The 17,169-nt window shown below is 34.9% G+C and overlaps 1 protein-coding gene across 1 annotated transcript in view; it reads left to right on the forward strand.

Moving 5' to 3' along the window:
- The window catches only part of LOC136043957 (m-AAA protease-interacting protein 1, mitochondrial-like), a 29,605-nt gene extending 21,452 nt beyond the window's left edge, over positions 1 to 8,153 (forward strand). Inside the window, exons 3-4 of the mRNA XM_065729032.1 lie at positions 1,598 to 1,682; positions 7,922 to 8,153. Coding sequence (XP_065585104.1) covers positions 1,598 to 1,682; positions 7,922 to 8,015 — 179 coding nt within the window. The 3' untranslated portion in view covers positions 8,016 to 8,153. The remainder of the gene's footprint in view (positions 1 to 1,597; positions 1,683 to 7,921) is intronic.
- The last annotated feature ends 9,016 nt before the right edge of the window (positions 8,154 to 17,169 follow it).

Here is a 17,169-nt window from a genome sequence, read left to right on the forward strand (position 1 = left end):
CAATTTATGATAATTTGCTCAGGCCAAATCAAGTAAATATTACCTCACCTAAGGGCTGTGACCTCTGTCCACGTGATATATCAGATAAATCTAATGAGCCGGAACCGAAAAGGTCAAAGGGATTTGCTTCCATTGTTGCATTGAAAAAAATAAGAGCAATAAACTATATGTAATTAGTTTATTAAGGTATAAATTTGGTTTGTTTTTATTGGTGTCTTTTAGTTTTACTGCTGATGATGAACACTGTATATGTGTTCGAAATATCAAAAATTTTATATCTGCTGACTGTCAATTAATCAAGTTTAATCAAGTTTAGTCTTACCCATCAAAAGTTACGAGCCTGAGAAAATTTACTGCTTTAAAAAGTAGAGTTAAGAGAAAGAGTCAAACTTTAGCGTAAAGAGCAGTGCGTTGAGGAGGAAAAGCGCCTTTCATATACGGAGTAATTTCTGTTCGTTTTAAGTTTTAATGTCGCTCCTTACTTTCATTTAAAAAAAACTGTTTTTTTTTTGTTAATCTGATAAAAGGTGTCTTAAAACTTTGCATTCTCAATCAAAGATAAAATTTCAAGCAAATATAAACCCAAGCACGTTGAGTGACGTTGTTCAACTGCTCAAGAAATTTCAACTGCTCGAAAATAAGAAATATTTGGATAATTTTTTGGATTTTTGAATGTCATGGGGATGCACTGAAAGTCATCTACCTGAATCTTGGGTAATGTTGATGGATTAGAAGAAAAAGAAGCCATTAAATAAATAGAAAAGGAAAATGAATAAATAGATAAAATAAATTAAATAAATTATTAAATAAATAGAAATAAAAAGAATATTAATAAAAATAATGAATAAAATTACATAAATAAATAGAAGCAACAGAACCTCACGATGTGTAGTATATATGTAGGTATCGGATTCAACGCTAAAAACTGCATTTGGATTCAGGTGAATGACAGATACAAATCTAACGCAGACAAAAACCCACAAATACATATTACCAAGCCAATTGGATAAAAACATCAGCCTATTCAAACGTTAAGAGACATAAATATTCAGATGTCAGAACTTAAAAAAATGCCAAAGAACATTCAAAGGAATGTTCGTATCCTTTGCCATCAATTGCATCAGGATTGATGTACCACATAACAAATATTCAAAATTATTCGAATCAAAAGAACATTTATAAAAGAGCTTTTGTCTTTTCTGTTTTACCCATTTTACTAAAGGCAGTTTTGGTCGAAGTAAGCTTTGACATTGACACAGAGTTATGGACTGATCCGTATGCACGATCGATAGTCGTACAATTATAATTCTTGAACGTGGAGATCCGAAGATTTTTTCCAGGGGAAATGGGTCTTACCTTTAGTGCTAAAAAGTACGCTTTTGGTTCAGAATGCCAAGGGGTTCTTCTAGCCAATCTTAGAGGGGAAATTCCCCTTTCACCGCTCTTGTTAGGTGCCACGTCCAAATTATTATTTCTTCACTACAAATGAGACGTAAATTTGTCTTAGGGGAAATTCATATCCTTGAAACTTCATAAGTTTTAACTGATTTGAACCTTCGCTTGGAGTTATATATTTATTCATTCATTTACTTTTTAGAAAAGCGATACTGTGACATTGATGTAATTACTGTTTCAATCAAAGAGGTACAAGAGGCACTACTTTTGTACGATATTCGGATGAGGTAACTGTTTTAAGTTTTTATTATTTGTCCAAAGTTTTATTATTATTTCAATCTCAAAGATTTTTTTAAGGTTCTTATCTGAAATAAAAACACAGTTTTCGCGCTAATTTATTTGGGATTACATTTTAATTGACACATGTTGAAATTCTTCTTATGCACAAATAACACTTTAGTATAGCTACCTGAAACTTGTTTTCAAACTTGTGTCCAGCCGATTGTTGTGCTTGTTGAAACTTGTGTCCAGCCAATGAAGTATCCGGTCCAGTTTTTCGCTGTTTTTCTTATCATTCTGTTTCTTATTTAAATTTTATTTTACTCCTTTTTTTTATCAATACTCCATTATATTCTTTTTAATAATCATTCATCATCTTGTATTTGAAGATATGGTTTTTTGTCAAAGACTTGCTTTATTTTGAATATTATGTTTTGTTAATTACAAAAGGCCATAGATATAGCAATTTTCTTTAGAATAAGCCATAAACAGCTCTTTATGATGCTCCAGTGTCCCGCTAGCAGCGGGGAAAAAATGGGAAAACTGCCTTCCAATCAAAACAGGGATTTTCTTTGTTATTCAAGCCAGAGTTAGTTTCCTTATTAGGACTTTTGGCCATGGTGATTCTAATTGTGTACTTTTTATTTCAATCTGATTTGGTTTACTAATAATTAATTTTGGGATAATATTGGCCGAAGTTCATTCTTTACTAGGTTACGGCTACTGCTGCAACCACGAAAAGAAGATTTTTTTCTGTTTGGCCAAAATTTGGCAAGTCACATTTTTGAAAACTTTGAAAGTTGAATTCTTACTCTTGAAATCCTTTAGAGTCCAAAAAAAAACATTTTGTGTTGTACTATTTAGTACACCTTGCACCAAAGATGCTCCAAACTTGATAATTATAACCATCTGTCGAAAATTCACAATACTGGCGTAATTCAGCAGTAGAATAAATAGTATTTCATCAAACAGTTCATGGTAACAAACTGTAGTAAGGAGCGACCCGGCTCAATAGTAAACGAAAATCTAGAAAACGGAGTTTTGATACTAAGAGATACATGAAAAGAATTGGATTCTTATGCTGATTTTAAATATATAAGTTTCGTCAAATTTAGTCTTTGTCATCAAAAGTTACGAGCCTGAGAAAATTTGCCTTATTTTGGAAAATAGGGGGAAACACCCCCTAAAAGTCATAGAATCTTAAAGAAAATCACACCATCGCAATCAGAGTCTCAGAGAACCCTTCTGTAAAAGTTTCAAGCTCCTATCTACAAAAATGTGGAACTTCGTATATTTTTTGCCAGAAGACCGATCACGGGTGCGTGTTTATTTATTTATTTTTTTCCCCAGGGGTCATCGTATCGAAGAGTGGTCCTAGAATGTCCCAAGAGGGCTCATTCTAACGGAAAGGAAAAGTTATAGTGCCCTTTTTAAGTGAACAAAAAAATAGAGGGCACCTTGGCCCCCTCCCACGCTCGTTTGTTTCCTGAAGTCAACGTATCAAAATTTTGAGATAGCCATTTTGTTCAGCATTGTCGAAAACCACAAAAAATATGTCCTTGGGATGACTTACTCCCCCGAAGTCCCCAGGGGAGGGGCTGCAAGTTACTAACTTTGACCAGTACTTATATACAGTAATGATTATTGGGAAGTGTACAGACGTTTTTCAGGGGGACTATTTTGGGTTGGGGAGGGGGGTTGAGGGGAGGGGGCTATGTGGGAAGATATTTCTTTGGAGGAATATGTCATGGGGGAAGAGAAATTCAATGAAGGGGGCGCAGGATTTTCTAGCATTATTATAAAAAAAAAACTATGAAAAAATAAATATGAAAAAGTTTTTTCAACTAAAAGTAAGGAGTAGCATTAAAACTTAAAAGGAGCTGTTCCCTTCTCAATGCCCCGCTCTTTACGTTAAAGTTTTTTACTGTTTAATAAAGTAGAATTAAGAGAAAGAGTCAAACTTTAGCGTAAAGAGCGGGGCGTTGAAAAGGGAACAGCCCCTTTCATACACGGAGTAATTTCCGTTCGTTTTAAGTTTTAATGTGACTCCTTACTTTCAGCTAAAAAAACTAGTTTTTTTATTTAATTATATACTACATTGTATGCTGTAATAACATTATATTATATCATTATGTACGATAAATAGTATATTCAGTCTAAATGACCTGCTGCCGAGAAGAAAAGGGGAAAAAAGTTTGCTTGTTATTGAGATGCAGCAGGTTAAGGTTATATTTTGAAATTTTTCAAATATTTTCATTTATATGAATTTTTATTTTTTCTTGCATTTGAAAAAAAATTTGGGATTGTACTCTTAAAATTTACTTGAGTCTAGCCCGTTTTTTTTTTTAAATGCAATCTTGCTCAGAGGAATATTGTAATAACAAAAAATTGTGCTGAAGTATTGTTTAGGCTGGGAAGGTTTTAATAATATAATACTAATTGTTCATTTTTTGACCAAAAAGTTCAGGGTATCAGTTATAGTAGTATATGCCCCCGTTGAAACAATTGATGGAGATACTAGTAACTCAGATGAATTTTGCTTACAGTTACAGGAGCAAATAGACAGGGTACCAGGTAGAAATATGGTGTTTATGCTAGGAGATTTTAATGACCTGGTTGGTAGAAACAGGGATAGATGGTATCCTAGCCTAGGTAAATTTGGTGTAGGAAAAGAAAACAGTAATGGCTATAGGCTTTTGCAATTTTGTAGGTATAACAACCTAGTTTTAACCAATACGGTGTTTGGTCACAAAATGGCCCATAAGTTGACATGGTATTCACGTGATGGTAAGACAGCAAACCTTATTGATTATGTTATTGTAAACAGAAGACTAGCAGGATTAATACAAGATACTAGGGTGTATAGGAGTGCTGTTATTGATGTTAAAAGTGAAGATCACCATCTAGTAGTGTCTAAGGTTAATTTAAAGCTGAAATTTCGGAAGGGTAACTACCTCCCGGAAAGTTCAGATGTTGGTAGACTCCAGGATGAAAATTTGAGAAAAAACTTCCTGGAACAGTTGAATACTAAACTTGAGAGTTTAAAATTTGACAATGTAGAAGATGGACGGAATAATTTCAGAAAAACAATTTGTGAAGTTGCTGATGGTGTCCTAGGGAAGAGTGCTAAGACAGCAACTAGGAATATTAGTGAAAAAGCTTTAGGTTTAATTGAGAGTAGAAGGGGTTTGTATAAGAATTATCTGAGTGATAGGTCGTATGAAAACAAAAGGAATGTAAAGAGATTGGAGAAAGTATTAAAATATGAACTAAGGAGATGTGAAGTGGAGGTCATGGATAAACTTGCTGAGGATCTGGAAGATGCGGCTAGACGGCATAATAGTAAAATATTATACTGGCATGTTAATAAATTGAAAGGGAGTAGCCAATCTGGACTAGTCACGGTTAAAGATAGAAATGGGACCACAATTAGTGATAAGTAAAAGTTAAAGAAAGATGGGTGGAACATTTTGAGAATGTGCTAAACCGAGATACAGTTGCAGGAAAAGATATAGATGAAAATGAAAAAGTTTATGATACCTCGGATGTGTAGGAAGATTTGTTTAGTGAGGAAGAATTAGCGACAGTACTAAAAGGATTAAAAAATAATAAGGCTCCAGGTGCTGATAGTATGATTAATGAGTTTGTTCAATATGGTGGCTCTGAGGTTAGGAATAAGCTACTGAAGATTATGAACATGATTTTTGAAAAAAGGGAAGTACCCAATGATTTTAGGAAAACCTTAATTAAACCACTGTATAAGAAAGGTGACAAGAGTGAGTGTCGTAATTATCGAGGCATTAGTCTGGTCTCTGTAGGTAGCAAATTACTGTGTAATATGATACTTTTTAGACTGAGAGATGCTGTAGACAAATTTTTAAGGGAAGAGCTATGCGGTTTTAGAAAAGGTAGAGGATTTGTCGACCAAGTTTTCACTCCTAGGTTAATAATTGAGTCCTTTCGTTGTCAAACACCTTTGGTCATCAGTTTTATCGATTATGAGCAAGCTTTCGATTCTGTTTATAGAAGAGCATTAATAAAGGTCTTATCGTTATATGGTATACCAGAAAAATACATTAAAGTGATTTGTACTATGTACGAGAATAATACTGCTGCGGTTAAGGTAGGAAATGAGGTTAGCAACTGGTTTTGTATTAAATCAGGAGTTAAGCAGGGTTGTATTCTATCCCCCTTTATATGGATCATTTTGATGGACTTCGTCTTAAGGAGCACAGGAAAGGCGATTGGAGACCATAGAATCAAATGGGGAGGAAAAACGCTCCTGGACTTAGATTATGCTGATGATTTAAGCATATTAGATGAAAGTGTGAGTAAAATGAATGAATTTTTAGAGGTTTTGCGAGTTCAGGGTGCTAAAATAGGCTTGAAAATTAATCTTAAGAAGACTAAGTCACTAAGACTAGGAATAAGTGAAGATGCACAGGTGACATTAGGCAGCGAAAAGATTGATCAGGTTGGGAGCTTGAGTTACCTTGGTAGTATTATTAGTAAAGATGGTGGGGCAGTGAAGATGTTAAAAGTAGAATAGCTAAGGCTCAGGGTGTTTTTTCACAGTTAAAAAAAGTTTGGAAGAATAGAAAGATAAGTCTGCAAACCAAGATTATAATATTGGAAGCTACAGTGATGACAGTGGTCAAATATGGCTCTGAAGCATGGGCACTCCGAAAACCAGATGAAAATTTACTAGATGTTTTCCAGAGAAATTGCCTACGGATTGTTCTGGGTACCCGGCTGACTGACCGTATTTCAAACAGTAGGTTGTACGAAAAATGTGGTTCACTCCCGCTTTCTAGGGCTATAATGAAAGAAAGGTTGAGATGATTAGGCCATGTTCTACGGATGAAGAATGACAGATTACCGAAGATTGTCCTTTTTGGCCAACCGTCTGGGGCTACACGGAAAGCAGGTCGTCCTTGTCTAGATTGGGAGGATGTCATAAATAAAGATTTAAAGGAAATGGGAACTTCCTGGGAGGGTGTAAAGAGGGAGGCTTTAAATAGATTAGGTTGGAGGAGGCGCGTGCGTAGCTGTGTTGGCCTCAGGCGGCTCGGTGCTGCAATGAGTTATTAGTAGCAGTAGTAGTAAAAAATTATTCCAAGTCTCTTCTACAACCCCTTCATTATATCAATGACAATGACCTATTTTAGATAAATGTTGTAATTTAATCATTTAAGAATCAACTGGGGTTACTATATCTATTTTTAAAAAAAATTGGCACTTGTGTCTCTAAAAGAAAGAAAAAGATAAATTTACACACGCACAAAAAAAAAAACAATAATGAAGTTTAGCAAAAAAGGAAGCAGAGGTTGGCATTAAATGGTTAAGAAATAATTCGCCATGGCCTATAGCATTGTTGTTTGCGATTTTCAACAATAATACGAAATCAAGGGTAGGATAATTTCCCCCTCCCCCCAATTGAAGATTTTGTTGTTAAAATGTTTGATCATTTCTAATAGCGTGAAGTCTTCTATTTAGGAATGAGATTGATATGATGCGTATTTTGTTTTTAATTTGAGATTTTGATGTCTAGTTTGCAGCAATATGGGGGTCAGAATACGACCCCGCCTCTACAAGGAAAAGAGTTCCTAATTTTTTGTTATCAAAAAATTGGCCAATTAAAAAAATATATATTTTTTAATTGTCAATTAATCAAAAGACCTGTAAAAGATCAATTTATTTATTGTATTATGATACCCTTTATTTTGAAATGTGATATAGCATAATTTACATTCCACTACAAAACTAGAGGCTGTTGGCGGGATTTGATTAACATTATCCATTTTAATTAACACTCTAAATTAAAATTACATTTAATTAAAAATACCTAAAGAAAGAAACAAAAAATGATTATACCGGATGCGAAGCCCAATTATATTTACGACAAAAAAAAAATTAATAAATCTCATAGAAATCTAAGATATCTGAAATCCATAACTGGAATGTAATGTTTTTCTCAAAGTGAGCTGAATTACTGGGATTTTTGTTTCATCATCTAAATTATTCCAGTTACTCCAAACTGTATAAACTTGGAATCGCTCGTTTGCATTGTGAAATCAATTTCCAATGCATTATAATTTTGCCATATGCTTCACAATGGATATTCAGCTGCATCCACTAACAATAGCCAATGATTTTAAATGAGAGAATAGCATACCCAGATATTAGTATTGTAAATCATAGTTCACGAATTTCTTATATGTTTTGATTTCCATTTATTTTATTTCAGGTTTCATCGCGAATATTCGGAGGGCAAATTACCCGAGTGGACGCTAACGAAGTTTGTTTTAGAAAGTTTTAAAAGATATGACCTAACAAAATAAATTTGATAGAATAATTACTGGGTATTTTTTTAACAAGAACAAATCTTTAAATAGACCGTATAAGTTTTTAGTTTTTTCCGACAGCTCCAAGTTAATGTCCAGGTTTTAAAGTTAAATAAATAATTTTGTTTGTTTTTATTTTTGTTGAATCTCGAGTTATTTGGGAGGAGTGTAGATGTAAGAAAGTATAAAAACGTATTTTTGCCTTTTTCCTGGTGGCTGGTGTTTTCAGTTGGCTCTTTAAATTTGTTTTTTAGGTTTGCATTTTTGTTTTGTTTTGCGTATTTTATTATATTTTATGTCTGTCTTCGTTTTGTACCAAGTCCTTCTTTGTATATCTTCTCTTTTGCACTTTTTGCACTTTCTCCTCGCCTTTTTTGCAGGTGGTAGGAGTTTTCAGATGGTTCCTTAAATTTTGCTGTTTAGGTTTGTCTTTTCACTTTGTTTTGCGTATTCTATTATAGTTTATATCTGTTTTATTTCTGTACCAAAGGCTTTCGAGAGCGTGTCACTATGTTTTTAACTAGCTGAAATTTTTCCTTGTTTGTTGTTCTTGGTTTGTTGCGTCATTTTTGGCCAATTTGGTCTTAGAACTGATCTAGAACAATGTAATAGTCCTCATTTATTCTTGGCATTCTTAACAAAAAGAGTACAAAGGTAGGTCTTAAATTATACGGATAATGAAAATTCAATTGAATGTCTAAAGCAGTTAAGTTGAAACTTGCACAGCCTTATATGTCTTTAAAAATTAGATAAGATGGTCAATATGAATTTTTCTTAAAAACAGCCCAAAATGCAGTTTCTGGGACTAGCAGACGCCAAATCAAACACCTGAAAAAGAAATATGAGTGAAAAATTAAGAAAAAATAATAAGCTAATATAACAAGCTATAAAATAATAATGCAATTGCTGTCCAATTTTAAGTCATTGCTGGCCAAGGTATGATAAACCTAGCCGATGAAACGGTTGAAGAAGAAGATACTTTACCTGAGCAATATTATAGTCACTCTCTATGATAGCCAAAATTCATGAATAATCTGTGATCTTTGGTGTTTGATCGTACACTTGTGTTACAAAGGTGACAAAGAAAATTACAAGAATATTGCCCAAAAATCCTATATCAGCCCTATTTTCTTCCCAAATATTTCTCCCTATTCCCACATCTCTATCATTTTCTAATTTCACAATGTAAGCAAACTAATTTCGCAAAACCATAAACTTATAACTTCACATTCTTCAATTAAAAAATCTACCTGTACTTTCCACTATTATTAGTCAAACTATAATCAAACAGTTCGTGGTAACGAACTGTAGTAAGGAGCGACCCGGCTCAATAGTAAGCGAAACTCTAAAAAACGGAATTTTGATCCCAATAGTTACATCAAAAGAATCCCATTTTAATGTTGATTTTAAATGTATAAGTTTCATCAAGTTTAGTCTTATACATCAAATTTTCGAGCATTAGAAAATTTGCCTTATTTTAGAAAATGGGTAAAATACCTCGTAAAGTCATAGAATATTAACGAAAATCATACCATCGCATTCAGCGTATCAGAGAACCCTACTGTAGAAGTTTCAAGCTCCTATGTACAAAATTATGAATATTCGTATTTTTTACCAGAAGACTGATCACGGGTGCGTGTTTATTTGTTTGTTGTTTTTTTTTTTTCCAGGATTGATCGTATCGACCCAGTGGTCCTAGAATGTTGCAAGAGGGCTCGTTTCAACGGTAATTAAAAGTACTAGGGCCCTTTTTATGTGACAAAAAAATTGGAGGGCACCTAGACCCCCTCCCACGCTCATTTTTGCCCAAAGTCACCGGATCGGAATTCTGAGATAGCCATTTTATTCACCATAGTCAAAAAACCTAATAACTATGTCTTTGGGGACGACTTACTCCCCCACAGTTCCCGTGCGAGGGGCTGCGAGTTACAAACTTGGACCAGTGTTTACATATAGTAATGGTTATTGGGAAGTGTACAGATGTTTTCAGGGGATTTTTTTGGTTTGGGGGGAGGAGAGAAGTTGAGGGGGGCTTACGTGAGAGGATCTTTTCTTGGAGGAATTTGTCATGGGGGAAGAGAATTTCAATGAAGGGGGCGCAAGATTTTCTAGCATTATTTAAAAGGACAATGGACAAATAAATATGAAAAGTTTCTTTCAACTGAAAGTAAGGAGCAGATTTAAAACTTAAAACGAACAGAAATTATTACGCATATGAGGGATTCTCCTCCTCGTAAAACATCGCTCTTTACGCTTAAGTATTTTTAGTCATTTCAACTATTTATTCTACGGCCTTTGTGATTCAGGGGTCATTCTTAAGGAAATGGGAAAAATTTAATCTTTAGCGTAAAGAGTGAGGTTTTCACAAGGGGGTGAACCCCCTCATATACGTAATAAAAACATACGAATATAGAAGTTTGTTACGTAAGTTAATTCGTAAGTTTCGTATATTTTTTACTAATGAAAACGTTCGTGAAAAATTAAAAGTTCTTGTTGCCTTTCTAAATAATCAAAAAATTTAAGGTCAACTAGGCCTCCTCCTCCGCTTCTTTCTTATAATAATCTTTCGATTAAAACTATGAGAAAGCCATTTAGCCAAATAAAATTAATATGCAAATTTCACTTTAATTATTTTTTTGCGGAGAAAATGAAATAAAAAACACAGTTTTTTACTGTTTTAAAAAATAGAGTTAAGAGAAAGAGTCAAACTTTAGCATAAAGAACGGGACGTTGAGGAGGGAACAGTCCCTTTCATATACGGAGTAATTTCTGTCCGTTTTAAGTTTTAATGTCGCTCCTTACTTTCAATTAAAAAACTCAATTAATATATATATATATATATATATATATATATATATATATATATATATATATATATATATATATATATATGAGTTGAATGCTATAGCCCAACTCATGAAATTAGGCACGGGATTTATTATTGGATTTATATGCGTGAGCAATTTTCTTTTCTTCGGTAAGCGTGACTATGCTTGTCTTGGGTATTACTTGAGTAGCACTATGACTAATTATGGAGGATGCATGGTAGACGAAAAAAGAACTAAGTTTGAAAATCAATGTTAAGAAGACTAACCAGCTTAGACTAGGCATAAATGAAGGTGAAGATGGTTGTGAGAAAATCGAGCAAGTGGCTAGTTTCACATACCTGGTTAGTATTATCAGTAAATATGGTGTATATAATGAAGTTATTAAAAGTAGAATAGCCATACCCAGTTTGTTTTTTCGCCACTGAAAACATTTTAGAAGAATAGGAAGATGAGTATGCGAAACTAGAGTAGAATATTGGAAGCTACAGTGGTGACTGTGAAATAGTGTGGCTCTGAAACGTGGGCAGTTCGGAAGGTTAGCAGGATTTGCTGGGTATTTTCCAAAGAATTTTTCTACGGATAGTTTGACGTATTTTTTTTGACTGACCATATATCAAAGAACAAGGTATAGATGAAAAATGTTTTATCCTGCTTTTTAGGACGATAACTGAGGAAAGGCTGAAACAACTAGGACACGTTTTGAGGAGAAAGGAGGACAGATTGTCAAAGTTATCTATCCATCACGGGCCGAACGCAAGAAGGTCGACCCCGAAGGAGGTGAGAAGAGATAGTAAGGAAGGTTTTAAAGGACATTGAATTTTATTTTAGGGGAGGGAACAAAGATACGGATAACTAAGGTAGAGTTCAGTAACCAAATGCAGGATATCAAATCATTTTATTTAAAAAAAAAAACACTTTCGTCATCATCACGAAATTATGGTTTTCTTCATTAAATCAGTAAATAAAACAAGAGGTAAAATGACGTGTTATGACTACACAATCTATTAAAGGATAATATGCACGAGTACGAACCTTTGTTCGTGTACAAACCTCGAGACTGACGTTCTTTCATACCTTAGCATATATTAGCATAAATACCTTAGAAGAAATTGCGTGTTTATTTCTGTCAGCTTTGGAACTGGCCAGCGACATTCCGACAATGTCCTTCGGGGATAAATTCTGAAGTAAGGATATCAAAATGCTTATGGGTACCTAGGTAATTTTTTCTCAAGATCCATGCTTAGCTTCAGAGAATTTCACGAAGCCATGGATTTGCCAAAATACCGACACCAAATTTGAAACGATTTATCACGACTTGCCAGAAGAGTTGTAAGGGGAAATTATTTTAAAAGGGAGCAATAAGGGACTTATGGAGATTTAGAAACTACCAGAAGAGCTCGGTATTGGATCCCTTCTAGGCGGTCCGAAGTCAGGCAGTAATGTCAAACGAGACATGCATATTCTACCAGTGGTGTGATAAACGTAAGGAAAATACGCAATAAGTGTTGGTGGGGGAGGGGGCTGGGAAACCATGGCGAGCAAGGCGTATTAAAGAAATGATGCCCAGGTTTGCGCGTTTAATTATCTTCTGTTTTGCCCGCTTCGTGTCGTCTGTGAGAATTATTCCTAAGAGTTTGATATCCATAATGCTGCAACTTGAAACATGCAAAGCAAGGGATGAGTTGTTCCTCAAAAAAGAAAAAGTTCGTATGTGCGATTTCTTGCTATTGATGATAATTTTTTCCTCCTCAGCTTGGCGTGACAAACCCGCCATTATCCTGTCTGCCTCGCTTTAAACACTCTTTTCACCCAGCTCCAGTACGGATAAATCATTAACGAACATAAAGCAATGTGACTCATCATTTGCCCCTTCATTAACCACGACCAAAAAAGGAGTGATCCTGAAATTGTCCCTGGAGAACTCCAAAGTAGATTGGCTGGGGATCAGAATAGGCAGATTTATGCTTAGTTTTTTTACGCCTACGTGACAGAAAATTTGCAACTATCCTTACCAAATATGTACCAACATCAAAATTCTTCAATAGCTTGTAGATCTATGGCAGATCAAATGGAAAGCTTTCTTTAGGTCAATCGCTATGAGGTTTGCCCAGCGTTCCGGTTCGTCTAAGTGCTTTAAAATCTTATGAATCAAACTAACTAAGTAATGGCTTGTCTAACTTTCGGGAATGCTACCAAATCGCTGAGGGTCAATTTTATGCGGAATAGAACTTTTTTGCCACCCAGCGATGAAACTTTTATAAAACCAACGAAAAACCTCGTATTAACTTTTTTGCCACCCAGCGATGAAACCTTTATAAAACCAACGAAAAACCTCGTATTCAAACACGTCTATCGTGCGACTGACCCTCTCTCCCAGTATAGGTTGTGATTTGAATGGAAGATTTTCATAATGTACTATCTTTTTTATTTTGGCATACCATTGTATCTTTTTCTAAGATTCAGATTTGTTCGATACAAGTTTTGGAGACCGTTTTTGCGATACTGCTGGAGCTCTATCGACCCTGCAATATTTCGTTCGTGGAGGATAGTGTTAAACAAATAATTTGTTCTTAAACAAATAGGTTTTGTTTGGGAGCCATCTGGGAAATAAAATATACCATCAGCTTCAGATGTGTGAAACACTTTTTGGCACCGATAAACCCTAGGTCCCCGATTGGTAACACTTTTAGATGTCTGACCCTGGCTTCTTACTGTGTAGATATCTTAATATAAATGCTCCTTAGATATTGTGTAGGTTTATAGTTTTTAAACACAAAAACCAGATTTTTGTATCTCACCTTTGCTGGTATTTCCCCTGAAACACTTGGTTAAAAAAAAAATGACTCATAACTAGATTGCAAAATATCCTGAGAACTTCCTTGATTCTAATTCAAGATCAATAAAATTATCGAAAGTTGCTGGTTAACCTGTGATTTCTACGGGAAGTTTCAAAAGGGACGAAAAGATAAAAGGAAGGAAAAAGAACAAAAACGCTCGTAATCATAGAAGAAAAGCAATTCCGTATACATTTCGTAATTGAAAATGCAAAATTCAGTCTATTTTTAAATCTTTTACTTGCTTAAACTAAGAAAAACCTGGCTTTTCTCAAATTTTTACTTAGCCTGATTTTAGAATTTTTTTTTTGAAAATCTAACTTGGTGGCAGCCTTGTATAGTTTACTTATTTTTGGTGCCTTTCGTATCCCAGCTCCCTTCTTTTCTTTAATGAATTGACACGTACATGCCAGGATTTCTGCAATTTTTTCCTTGCAACATTTGTTTGTATGCTGATCAGCCATTATTCACTTTGTCAACGCTTCGCTTTAGCAGTCCAATTGGAGTATCTTTGTGCTCGACTGCTGAGCATTTTTTTGGTTGGTGAAGTAATTTAATAGAATCGTGGTTTGATACTACACAAACTGCTTTGCTATCATTCCATTTTAAAATCAAAACTATTCCGTCTGACCTGTAGTCATGATAAATATGTTCCCTCTTTTCGATAAGTTTGGTTCTTTGAGAAAACTTCCTTTCAAGCCATTTCCACATACAGTACCTTTCCTGTCTAACGAAGTTCTTGCAAGTGAAGCTGTTTGAGAAGATCATGGCTCATGAAGAAATTGTCAAAGAAGGTTTCATGTTGGGTTGCCTTTTCAGCAATAGATATAAGGTTTCTGACTACCCATGAGCCCATGGGCTTTGCTGGATGTTGCTCACTCTTCCAACAGTATAGATCGAGTTTTTAGGGACATTGATCAGAAGAAGTTAGCACCCATGCTTAATATTCAAATTTAATCGGTTTTCCTCAAACATATTTTGAAGCTATGACAATAAAAGAAAGGCATCATTCGTTCATCCATGTAAAATTTGTAACATAGTGTCCCACATGGCTGAAGTCTAGTGCTCACGTCATCTACGTGTGGCTTCACTTTCCCCATTTTGTCGCATTCCTGAAGCGCATCATCATTTTAAAAGTCTAGGTCATTCCTAACCTTCAGAAAGCTGTTGCGGCTCATGATATGTCCTACTTTAAGAATAACAAGGGCATCTGAACATGACCAGTACATTCTTTCTTTGGGAGGGCGATGGCACTAATAGCAGCAAAATTCCTAGAATATATAAATTTTTTCTAGTATCAATGTGAAGTTAATATCACCATTTAGAAAAACAGATCGTGTTGTTTTCTGCAAAATCACTATATGAATAATTTCGTCGTAGAAGTGACAAGAAACTTCGTATTTGGATAGGTTTATCATTTGACTGACCCTGACTCCCAGCCTAGGCTTTGATTCTACTACAATTGAACCTAGTTTTATTATTACTGCTACTACCATTACAACTACTGCTTCTCTAGTGAGCTCTACAAAGGCGGAGGTTATCGAAGTAAAAACATGAGGAAATGTTGAAGGAAAGTTGAATTAAATCAGAATTCTATATGCATACAAATTTTCAAAAGAATTTATCAGCAACATTTTTTGAGCAACATCAACATATTTTGAATGGCTTAAATTATCAAGCTGAAACTTCCAGTGCATTTTGAGGAGGATGTTCAATTGATCAAAAGGTAACATATGCATGCTACTACTGCTATCAGTACTGCTGCTGCTCCAGTTACTACTACTGCCAATCCAACACTGCTACTGCTGCTCCTACTGCTACCACCACTACTATGACACTAGTACTATCAAGGCTAAGGGCATGAAGATGAAAATTTAAGAGAATAGTGAGGTAAATTTTAACTATATAAAAACACGATATGGGCATGCATATTGTCAAAAGGATATATTTCAGGAATATATAAGAATATTAACTTAGAACTTTCAGGGAATGCTTAAAGGGAAAGATCAATTGACCAAAATGCAATATATGCATGTCACTACTAATACTGCTGCAACTGTTACTACTAATACTATGCTTACTTCTATTGTAACTACTACCAAGGCTAAGAGTTTAAAAGTGAAAATTTCATGAAGTATTGAGGGGGAAGTTTAACTAAATTAATACACACTATAAAAATATAGGTTATCAAAGGGTGTATCGATTGTATTAAGTAGAAACCTCCACAGCTTAATAACGGGATATTCAACTGACTAAAAGGCAGTATGTTAGCACTACCGTTGCATCTAATACTAGTCCTATTACTGTTAATACTGCTACTAGTCCTTCAACTAGTGCTACTAGTACTCCTACTACTAATACTGTGACTGCTATTACAACTGTGTTTAAGGGTATGAAGTGAAATTTTCAAGGAATATCGAAAGAGGGAGTTGAACTAAGTGACAACACGCCACTCGCGTGGAAGTTGTCAACTTACTTTTACTACTATTGCTGCTAATACTACTACTGCTAGATTTGATGCAACTACTATGACTGCTACTACTATTGATTATGGTACTACTACTCTACTACAAAAGCTAACGGCATCAAAGCACAATTTTGGGGAGGATTAAAAAGTGTTGAACTAAATCAAAGCACTGTCCGCATACAGGTTGTCATGATAACGCATTAGCAATGCCTCAGTAAAGTTTGAAGGTATTAAGTTGATACTTTCATCGTGTGTTGACGAGGTTGTTGAAAGAAAACCAAAGATATTATGTGCACAGCTACTAGTGCTACTACCAGTGTTAGGTGAAGTATTCCAAAAAAGTATTTAAGTTTACGTACCAAGTACTCAACCAAAATTGTAATTAAGTATCGGTACTAAATACTCAAAGTAAATTGTACATAAGTACTTGTTACTTAAGTACAGAAGTACATGGCTCGAAACAGGTTAAAGAATACGGTTAGGTCGTCAGGAGAAAAACCGACATTAGTTGTTCCATTATTTCAAGTGGAGAAGTGAAAAGGAACTCCATTCTAGTACCACCAGGGACTTATCCAGGGGAGGGGTACCATCGTTGAACCCCCTAAAATGCTTCTCCGACTTGCGAATTCGTCTAAAGAAATGCCCTAATCTTACTCAAGGCTGTTAGAAAAAGTTCACGGAAGGGTATTTTTTGGTAACCCTCCGCCGAACAAATTATTTTTGGTAAAACTCCTCCGGAACGAGAATCCTGGATGCGGCGCTGAACCACCCACAACAATTTAGCTTCAACCACAGAAAAACTTTTATAGCAAACAAAGCACAAAAAATTGGCTTCTCATTCGTTATAATAATATGAACTGTGTTAAAATCATACCAGTGTAGTTTCATAGCAGCTTCATTGGGTGAACATGGCGGGTGACGTAACAAGCATGGCATATCCAACCGTTATGTCAAATAGGCTTTTCTAACTCTTTCAGGTTTTTTTTTCTTATGTCGCCCTTCTGAACGCCGTATTAAGCATT

Source organism: Artemia franciscana, chromosome 2, assembly GCF_032884065.1.
Source record: "Artemia franciscana chromosome 2, ASM3288406v1, whole genome shotgun sequence".
Taxonomy (NCBI): domain Eukaryota; kingdom Metazoa; phylum Arthropoda; class Branchiopoda; order Anostraca; family Artemiidae; genus Artemia; species Artemia franciscana.